The 10,876-nt window shown below is 35.1% G+C and overlaps 1 protein-coding gene across 1 annotated transcript; it reads right to left on the bottom strand.

The window, feature by feature from the left end:
- Positions 1 to 6,130: 6,130 nt before the first annotated feature.
- On the bottom strand, positions 6,131 to 10,362 carry LOC105049328 (large ribosomal subunit protein eL33w). The gene is made up of 4 exons (XM_010928954.3): positions 10,229 to 10,362; positions 10,089 to 10,124; positions 9,736 to 10,007; positions 6,131 to 6,356 (listed from the first exon to the last, which is right to left on the bottom strand). Exons 1-3 carry the CDS (start codon positions 10,258 to 10,260, stop codon positions 9,737 to 9,739), a joined length of 339 nt encoding a protein of 112 aa, XP_010927256.2. The 5' UTR covers positions 10,261 to 10,362; the 3' UTR covers positions 6,131 to 6,356; position 9,736.
- Positions 10,363 to 10,876: the final 514 nt, after the last annotated feature.

Below are 10,876 nucleotides of genomic sequence, written 5' to 3' on the forward strand. Positions count from 1 at the left end.
TTGTCCGCGCCATTAATGATGGCGCCATACCGTGCTCCACTATATATACCGGGGAAGGCAACAGTGCAAGGGATCGATCCGCCCGTCTCTCTCACATACGCAGGCTCGCTCCTCTCTCTCCCTCTCCCTCTCCTTCTCAGAGCTCTCTGTCTGCATTTCACTGTTGCCCAGTCACCTCTCTGACTTGACCGTCGGAGGGTCCCCGCCGGAGCCGCCTCCGGTCAGTGCGGACTTCCTTTTGCAGGTGCACGCTTCCCGGCGATCGAGCGACGAGGCGATTGGCCGCAACAGATCTAGCCACCAAAAAGTCTCTCCTATTTTGGGCTCTTTCTCTGCTATTGCTTTCTTTCATTCACTGCCGACCACCGTGGCCATCGTTGCTAACATGATCTTCATTGGAGACCGGTCCTCAGGCAACATTTGTTGTTGCTAACACCACCTCTGGCTGCAACCACCGCTAGGCCACAGGGCTCTTTCCTCTCCCCTATTTTGCCAAAAAAAAAAGAAAAAGCAAGAGAGAGAGAAGAGTTGATTCTCTCTCATTCTCTTTAGGATTTCTCTCTACTCCTTTATTCTCTCTCTATCTGATCCGTAAAATCTAGTAGAGGATTTCGTACTTCTCTATTATGAACTTAAGATGGTATTTTTCAAAAAAAAATTGAAACTATTTTGGTATTCATGCAATATATCATTTCTACTCCAACCCTTATCGAATACATCTAAAATCTAGTTATCATTAATCTTTATTAGATTATCTAAAACATAATTAATCATATACTATTGAACACACCTTGTTCGGACTAACCTTATTGGTCACCCTCTAGTCGATTTTATTCTTCCTCCATCTTGGGTTGTCCAATTTAAACCCATCTCAATACTCTTGGGTATCGATATTATTGATAATAAATTTTAATTGCTTTAAATCGGTTGAGGTGATCTGCATAATTGAACTTTAAAGGTTTAAAGTGAAAAAGATAAAAAACCTGACACTTCTTTCTTGTTTTTAAATTATCAATTATTTTATCATAAATAAATTATTCTATATTTTTTAAAATAAAGATTAAATATATACATTATGAAACTCATGATTTATCATAAAATAGTAATTTCATAAATATTTTGATATAAACGACTTATGAAATATTTTAATATTAATATTTATTGAAATATTTTATAAAATATTAACTCTATATTTATGTATAACCTCTAAAAGTGAGGAAGATCGACATCTAGAGTTAATAATCGCACGATCATGCAGTACGTAATAGTATTTGATATACGATTCTATCGATGGATTATAGTAGTTGGTGTACGATTTTGTCAGTAGGTAATAGTGGTTGGTACACGATCTTGTCAATAAATAATAATACTTGGTATTTTGTCGAATATGGCACTATCATGAATATAAAAATGGTCCTTATCATTTAGTTCGAAAGAATTATTAAGAATAATGATGTTATAAAATAATAAATAATTTATGAATTTATCTATAAAGTTAGCATGATTTATAAATTTGTTTGTGCTATGCACTAGAAATTATTTTTATGTAATTTGTATAATTTATATATAAGAGCATGATTAATTTATGATATATTTTTATTATAAAATTTTTATCTTTTAATAATAATCATCTTTTTTAAATGATTTATTGATGCATGTATAAATTTATACTGGATTCGATAAGAAAGAAAGTATAGTTTTTACTTACTGAGTTATTGTAGCTTATATCTTTTTATTTTTTTTTATTTTATAAAAAAAAGATAGAAATAATGGATGATTCAAGCTTGGCGGTCTACGCAAGCAAGCTTGAAAATCTTGTGACTAAATTTAGTTTATTGGATGCTTATGGACTTATACTCAACTATTTATGAATTTTGATATATAGATTTAGTACTTGATTTTGGATTTAAATGCTCAAAACCAGTTCTGATTTAATTAATGATAGAAATTAAATTTTTTTATTATATTTTATTTATGATGAATTTTTTATTTTTTTTAAATTATAAATATTATTTTTGAATTATCGGAGATGATGCTCCTCAATAGCATGGTCATTGAGGATCAGTAATGCCTCTTACAATATTTGCCTTGTTCACTTTTCCTGTTTGATTGATCTTTGACCGTACCTAATTGGTAAAGCAGCATGTCAGAAAGAGATGACCATGGTCCTGATCAGCATTGCATTAGACACAAAAGTGCAAGCGTAGTCTACCCTTCTTTAGCTTGGTTGTCCGTTCAAGTAGTTTTCTAGTATAGCTAGGCAAACAGAGATAAGAACTCTCATTCGAAGGCGCAAGTCCTGGTGCCCAAAGAAGGACGCCAGCGGTGTTAAGAAAGTTCTAACAAGATTTGATTGTGAATTAATTGTCATCATTGCCATAAACTTGTAGAAGGTGGAAAGCAAAAAAAATATTGAAGAAAAAAATAATAATGCCGTTTGGACAGCACTATACTATATATATATATATATATATATATTCCATTCAAGATGATGGGAGGAAAAAAAAAAGCCGCTGCACCAATTATTGTCAAAACTCTTTATTTCCTATTCGAAAAAAAAAAAAAAAAAGGAAAAAAACGTTCTTTTCGTCCTGGCCCCTGCAGCCCAGCCTCTTGATCCATTCTTGCGACATGTTCGACGGGTTCTTCCTTGCCCTTTGCTCCGCTAGTTTTCTTTTTTCTTCTTTTGGAGGAATACGAGGAGCCCTTGTAGTACAACATCAGTATCATCAGGTCCTCCGCGACCTCCGCCAGGGTCACCTCCCTCACTAACCCATCAATCTGAGGGAACAGCGGGTGGTCATCAATGGCATGTAGTTGGAAGCCAAGGCCCTGAAAGCATGGGGACCACGACAGCCCATGCGGATGTGCATGTCCATCCGGCCTGGCTGGAGCAGCGCCGGGTCAAGCCGCTCCTTGTAGTTGGTGGTGAATACAATGGTCCTCTCCTCGCCACAGGTCGACCACAGTCCATCCACAAAGTTGAGCAGCCCTGAGAGCGTCACCTCCAACACATTGTTACACTAACCAAAGTTGAATCCTATACCATGATCCTAATAAATTTGCCCATATCACGTAAAGATCGTAACAAATTGATTGTAATATGACAGGATCCACGCCAACCTTGTCATCCCCTGAATATGATGAATTCGACGATCCATCCTCCGACCTCTGCTGCAGCTCAATTGTGCAGTCAATGTCCTCGATCACTAGAATCGATCCGTTCGACATTCGAATCAGCAATGCTTTTAGCAAGGCTGAATTCCATCCAACTGCGGCGAGCTCTAAATCATAGATGTTAAACTTGAGATAGCTCGCCATTGCTGCAACCAAACTCAATTTACCGGTCCAGGTGGGCCATAAAGCAAGTATCCTCTCTCCCAGAAGTAAATTTTTGTTGCAACGGTAATACCATGTTACTGTTATAACCAACCAATAAGCAGTCAGAAATAAGTGAAATACAAAGAGCAGTATGGGATATTATTCACAAGAATCAATGAAGCACACAGCAATCGATAAAATATAAAAATTATCATTGATTTGTTATAGATTTGACGTGATATCACCGTTACAATGAATATTTTTTCCTCTTCCAGGCCTTCCCAATTCTCTTGTAATAGTCTTTCCTTTTCACGAATCTTGCCAGATCCTCCATGACCGTCCTCATCCTTGATTGCTTTTGCTGGGGCAAGGATGAACAGCAAACAAGAAATTCGTGCTCCTCGTGGAATCTTTTGACAGCTGTGCTCGGCTCGATCCAATGGGGCCCGATCCAATGGTCGACTTTGTGAGGGAAGATCGATCATTCTTTCGGGCGAACGATACCAAGGTTACATTTAGTCATATCTATGCTCAAATTCAAAAGTATATGTTTTAGATCCAAACTCAAAATCAAACCAAACTCGAATTTTATGTTCATACCCAATACTGGATCAAAAACAGATCCAGCTTTCGATGGTTTCGTACGGAAAACTGTGTAGTCAACAAGTTATTTTGCTACACTTTCGGACTATCTTTTCAAATTATTCTATGCAACATACTATTCCGTAAATTGAGAAATATTTAAAAAAAGATAATAATATAAAAAATATAAAAGTTGGGTCTAAAAAAGATATCTTTGTAGAAAAAAAAATATGAAGGAAAAAAAATATTCTACAATAATTAATCCAACTCCATGTAAATATTAAATAATAACATGTATATTGCCAAAAAAATAATTTAAGACCAACAACTGGACATAATCATAGATGACATACAAAACTTACTGGAAAATAGTGGGTTATGATTTTACTATTCTCTATTTATTATTTTATAATTAAAAATTTAATATATATATATATATATTTAGAAAAATTAATACATAATTTTTAGAATATAAAGTTCATTAATATACGATACACAGCTAGGTAATACATACTTACAAATTAATTATCTAGCAACCCACTACATATTTTCAAGTAAATTAACACAATTTCTAAAATATTATATTCACCAATATACATTGATGATATATATTCATTGACTTTTTAATACATACTGTAAGTTACTTTAATAAACACCTAACAATGATCCAATATATCTCTAGATAAATCTATGCACAGTATCCAGAACATGCTTTTTATCTGAAAATATATATTAGATTACTATTGGATATGTATTAAAAAAGCTTGCAGTATATATTAGAAAATTGATGACTATCTATCATTAAATCATATAGTATGTACTGATGAACATAATATTTCGAAAACTATTTATCAATTTATTTAGATATGTATATTGGATTGCTAGATTATTAATTTGCTAAATATATATCATTTGACTTTATATTATATATTAATAAATTTTATATTTTAAAAACTATATATCAATTTATTTGAAGATATATATTAATTTGTTTAATAATTAATTTATTTAATATATATTATATAATTATGTAGTATATACTAATAAAAAATAGATAAAATTATAAGAACACCGATTAATTTTAGCCCAATTCTACGTACACCCATATTTTAAAAAGTATTAAACTAGTTCTCTTAGTTATCGATATATTTCAATTTTGTCCACCATCTATCTCCACTATGGAATGATATCATATAATTATAACCTGATACATTATTTTATAAAATAATAAAAATATCTTTATTTTCACCTCTTCACTTCTCTTTGATTGATCGCCCCAGCCAGTATTTGCTTCAGCAGTTATTTTCTTTCCTTGTTTAAAAATACAATGAGCAAATTAAAAGAAAATTTGAGATGTTATTTTGATCATTGTCAATGTTGTTAAAAGCTCTTGACACAAGCCTAGATGCAAAGTGCAAGACACAGACACATGTCAAAAGTCAGACACCAAAAATAGAAAAACAAAAAATTAATTGTAAATAAAAATTCTAATAAGTAAAATCTAACATCCTATTATTAAAAAATAAAAATAAAAAAAATCTAGCTATAGACAAAAAAATGCACCATGTAAATACTAGCTCTAATCCCAAAACAAAAAAAGAGGAGAAGAATGATAAAAAAAAAAATAAGAGATTAAAGAGCAAACTAATGTGCTCTATTATGCTTTATTTTCTAACCAAAATATAAAATATAATAGAGAATGTCAGGAAAAAAAATAAAAAAAGAAAAGAGGAAGATTGAAGAAAAGATGACTTACATAGTATTAAGCGATGAAATGAGATGAAGACGCTTTTTAGACGATGAGATGAGATAGATGCTTCAACTACTACCTTTTGATTCTTTTAGATAATTCTAAAAACCTAATATACGTAATTTCAAAAACCTCATGTAAGCTTTTAAAGCTCATTTGATTTTCAATAATACCTCCTATTTACTATAATTAATTTTTCCAATTCCTATTTACTGTAATAATTTTTTTATTTTTTTAAAATTAAAAATTAATATTTACTATTTACTGAAATCCTATACTTCTTAGGCAATAAATTCTTAGGCACCTTATTGTGCCTCTGAACAATGCAGAGACAAGCGCCTAAGATGCGAGGCGACAACTTCTATGCCTAACACATTTTGCACCTGAGGCATGCCTTTAATAACAATGATCCTTGTGTTGGGTAGATCAACCATGGGCACAAGCTCACCCTACAAACCTGACTCCCTGAACAATCCATTCAGCGAAAACTTATGTATGGCCATTTTTCCAAATGTCCTCATAATAAAAAACATGATAATTCGAATGCGTAAATTAAGTTTCACTTCCTCAACGATGAATACAAATATAGCGACCAGTTAACTAAAGTATCAATAATTTGACATGCTAAAAATAAGCATTGAACTTCAATTGTTACTAAAGTACAAAGTCCGCCTTGTGTCATATTTGCACCAGATCGATACACCTGAATAAAGGGAGGGAAAAAAAAAAGAATTTTAGAATCCAAGCTTTTTGTAGAACTAAGACCGTTAAACAATAAAACCTGATGCATCGGCAAAAATAGTATATCTTACATGAAAGCATAAAAGGAAATTAAAGCACAACAAACCGTGCAAAACTGTTGATGAGAAACGTGTACATGAATATGACAATGAATTGATGCATTCTATCTTACTAAAGTTCTGCAGCATAATAATAATCTAGGAAATCAATCTTGACTTCTTCTCTTCTAACCTGCCTCAATAATTAGAACTCAAAATAATGAATCAATCAATCTGCAACCCATGAAAGTAGCGCTTACACCAGCTACAACAAGTTTACATGAAATATTTGAGAACCTTCTTAAATATTATACGATCAGAGAGCACACCAATTAAGAGCTGATTCAATTTGTTGAAATATACACGAAAGCTCCAAGGTATTGCTGTTTTCATTTTCGTTTTTTTTTATTTATATTTTTTGATAATGCACAACAGCCCCCTATCCCGTACTCCAACCAGAAACCAGAACACAAAAAAGAACTAGGACCATCAGGTCTGGTGGGAAATTAGAATCTCATACATGAGAAGCTTTGCCCAAGGTTCCAAAACCAGCAACCTAACACGCCGCGGCCTGCTCCCCTCTCTCAAAACACAAAGTATACGATAAGCATGGAGCTGCTCGTGGATATCCTTAAGTTGAAGAAGACAAACATTATAAAACTTATCCATGTTGTCTTTGAGCTCTGCTCTATAGAATTACATCAAATATGAGACCTAAAGTCAGGTGTCAGGATGAAGGGCATCGGGTATGCTTGATGCACAAACACAGTTTTTGGGGGAAGGGGAAAATGGAAGATACTTCAAGAAACTCCTATGAAATTATATTATTCAAGTAAATGACTACTGTGAATGTAGAAAAGTATGCTTCAGGTAGAAATATAATGTTTATACCAACGAAGTAATAGAAGAAATAGTCTGCAGGAACAAGAGTTGATGCTCCTAACATTATAATTATTTGAAAAATAAACAAATGATTTAATACTGGTAGTTTGTCTCATCACCACAAAATATAACAAATTCTACCTAGCAGGTCAAGGATTAGGAAGAATGGATGCAGGATACAGGTGCATCAGATCCTGAAAGAGTGGGATATGATACGACTAGGATACAATAAAGAAATAAATAAATACACATATACATATATATGTATATATAAAGGAACCTGTTAATCATTGTAAATTATCCAAATAACATACTCCATAGATCATGTGATAACATTAACATCCACAAACCCTATCAACTAGTCATCATTCAAAGTAATAATCTGTATACCATATAATAATACCTTTTTTTTTTGAATGATAAGCCCTCAACCACCTGGCTACAACACACATTCCTACTCCATATGATAATACTAGCATCAGAAACTTCAAAATAAAAAATTCATTATTAAAAGATCGACAGTCATCAAAAAATAATAGAAAAATAAAGCCTCACCCCATCCCTATCTAAGAAGTATCTTAGGTGTATCCAAGTAGTACCCGAAGCCTTTTCTTAGGTTTTGAAAAATACACGTACACTCTAAACTATCCAGCAAATATCAGTAGCCAATACATATCTAATACAAACACAACTTGCAATTTTAAGTATTCATTCATACTAGCTTAAGAAGACAATCTTCAAGCTCTCTGCTTAAACAACCTGAAAAGAAGCTCATGATTTAATATTACCATATAAGAGGCAACACCATCAGGGTAGCTAAACTGTAGAAGGGGTTGAATTGGATCAAATCGTGAATGGCAACGTTGAATACAGGAACTAGTGACACTAAATAGAAGATGCAAAGAGTGGCCATGTATGAAAAACGGTGCTCCAGATCAGTCGAATGAGGATGTTTCTTGAATAAAGATGCCTCAAACAAATTACACACCTAGATCTCAAAGTTCGAAGAGCAACAAATATTTGCCCAAGTGCTTCAACAGATAAATGTGATAAATACTAGGGCAGTCGAACAATCTTCTTCCAAAATAAGAGTTCTAACAATTTTGACCATAAGCATAAATACACTAGCAGCTCAAAGAAAACCAAAATAAGTCGAGCAAGGTATTAAATCTTTTTAACTTCATACTTAAAACCAGTTAATTGAATGGGAAGGCTGGGGATGCAGAACTCATTCTGCAGATCCTAAAACATGGCAAACAGGGAACCCTTGAAGGTAAAGTGATTGGGCCCAGAATCCTGTTCATCATCCTCCCAAACAAATCAAAAGCTTTAAACGAGCAACTATTAAAAGTGAAGTGAAAATGTTTTCTATCACCTCAGTAGATAGACTACAAGCAGGGTGCAGTCTCCACCAGCAAATTCCTTGTGGATACCTACCATATTCAGCAAAAGCAAATGCGTGCATTCAAAATGCCCATATTCAAGGAATACCTGACAAGCAGGATATTGTTGTAAGTGATGTTAAGCTCCCCAGCGTGGGCATTACATCATTTGACTTCCTTTCCTACCTATACTACCACATTGGCAGGCATCTCCTTGTGAGTGTAATGTCTAGTTATAGGCATGAAATAACAGGTCACGAACAGCTGCCCAAAATGGATATTCACAGTTAGGAGTTCAAAAATGCAGGATGTATAACTGCCTGAAAGTGAGAAAATTGGGCATAGAAACCGACGTCCTTGCAACAAGAGAAAATGCAGGTAAGCAAGATAACCATGGTCTTCCACTAGATCAGTACCACCAGCCTGCGAGCAGCGCAGCAGAGCATCCCATCCTTAAGAGAGATAAAAGCAAACAGGAACCTAGAATGAGGAAGCAAGAAAAGGAAACGGCCTTCCCTGAAGCATCAACATACCCCATAGGTTACTTGGAACTCCAAATGTTGCCAAAAAACAAGTCCATTTTTGTGGCCCAAAGATTGGGTAAAAACATGGAAAAGAATTAGTTCCTTGGGTACTCGAAAATGCAAAAATGTTAATTTCTCTAAGTCAGCAATTTTCTTCCATGTTCTCACTACTACTTTTTATGTATCATTGGTGCCATTATACATCTCAAGAAAAGATGCTTGTTTGTTTGCAGCTAAAACATATTATGCATCAAAAATTACCAGAAAGGACTTTCTTTGTAAGCTTTAGAGCTATCTAGCAAAACATAAACAAATCCAGCTTACAAAGTTCAGAATAATCAATTAAAAAAAATAGATAACAAGATATTGAAACTTTTCAAGATCTGTCTCTCTCGAACTTTTATTCACACCATATCGGAAGAAAATGATCCATATACAGTCATAAAACATCACAAAGAGACATATTTGAGTGAAAGATATAAAGAAACAGAAAAGAAAGGTAATTGGAGCCCCACCTCAGATGTTGCTCGGGTACATGAAAACCCTGACCTTGCCGCCCATGGATTTGGGTGGGAGGTTGGACTTGAACTTGGCGCGGACGACGCCGCTGTTGCCGTGAGGGCGGGTGACCTTGCCCCAAATGCAGCGGTAGCGGGTCCCGTCCGACTTGGTCTTGGCTTTGTAGATATACGCCATGCGCTTGCCGCAGTACCAGGCCACCTCCTCCTTGGTGTTTACCCCCTCGATCTGGATCAACGATGTGTTCTCATACTGGTTCGACTTCGACCTGATCAAAATCAAATCGCATTAAACCCGATCCGATCGAAAAAGTCGAATAAAATAGAACAGAATTCATCAAAAATTAAACCTTTTGTAGCCGAGTATCGTGCCGCGAACGTAAAGCCTGCGAGAGAGAATAAGAGGAAGCAGTCAGAACGAGAGAGAAGGAGGGAAAAAATAAAAAAAGAGGGTCTCTAGGGTTAGGGTTGAGAGGGGAAAGAGACGGACCTCACACGCTCCCCCTGCCGCCCCTTCACCATTTTCGCGCTAGAGTTTTTGGGAGGAAGGTTCGCAACGACGACCAGGAGAAACCCTAGCGTGCTGGGGGCCTGGGTATTTATGAGCCGAAGGAGGGATCTCGCAGTGTCGGGAGGTCCGTTGATCGAACGGTCCAGATCGCATCACTAAAAGAACGGACAAGCATGTGCGCTTATTGGGCTCCATTGTTTGAAAAGGCCCAGGTGCTAATGTTAGGGCCGACCTAATACCCGAAGACATGCGAAGTATGATCAGCCATTCCTGGACGACAGATCCAAGTGTTGCCCAATGCCCACGTTCGCAGGAACATCTCTGATCCGTTCCTCCTTTCAGAAAACAAATCTTCATATAAACACAACCATCTAGAATTAATCTCTTGCTAAGCATTCCATGTTGGTATTTTATTATTTTTTCTTTTTTCTATTCGCTCACTTGTACCTATATCTCTTTTTATTTGGTACCACTGCCAAAAGAAATTAAGTTGATTGGGTGCGGCTCTTATGACTCATTTGATTCATGAGAAGAGAAGGGAGAAGTGTAATCAACAGAAAAATAGAGAAAGATCCCATATTTATTTGGAGTTTTTGAAGAAAAGAGATGGACAAGTAACATCCTTGA

This window comes from Elaeis guineensis, chromosome 2 (assembly GCF_000442705.2).
Source record: "Elaeis guineensis isolate ETL-2024a chromosome 2, EG11, whole genome shotgun sequence".
NCBI classification, from domain to species: Eukaryota; Viridiplantae; Streptophyta; class Magnoliopsida; order Arecales; family Arecaceae; genus Elaeis; species Elaeis guineensis.

What these genes read in the sequence shown, in the direction of transcription:
- LOC105049328 (XM_010928954.3), bottom strand. Translation starts at nt 10,260, where the DNA reads ATGGTGAAGGGGCGGCAGGGGGAGCGTGTGAG. An exon ending in CGGCAGGGGGAGCGTGTGAG is followed by an intron (nt 10,125 to 10,228) that starts GTCCGTCTCTTT and finishes TCTCTCTCGCAG; the next exon opens with GCTTTACGTTCGCGGCACGA. An exon ending in ACGATACTCGGCTACAAAAG is followed by an intron (nt 10,008 to 10,088) that starts GTTTAATTTTTG and finishes GATTTTGATCAG; the next exon opens with GTCGAAGTCGAACCAGTATG.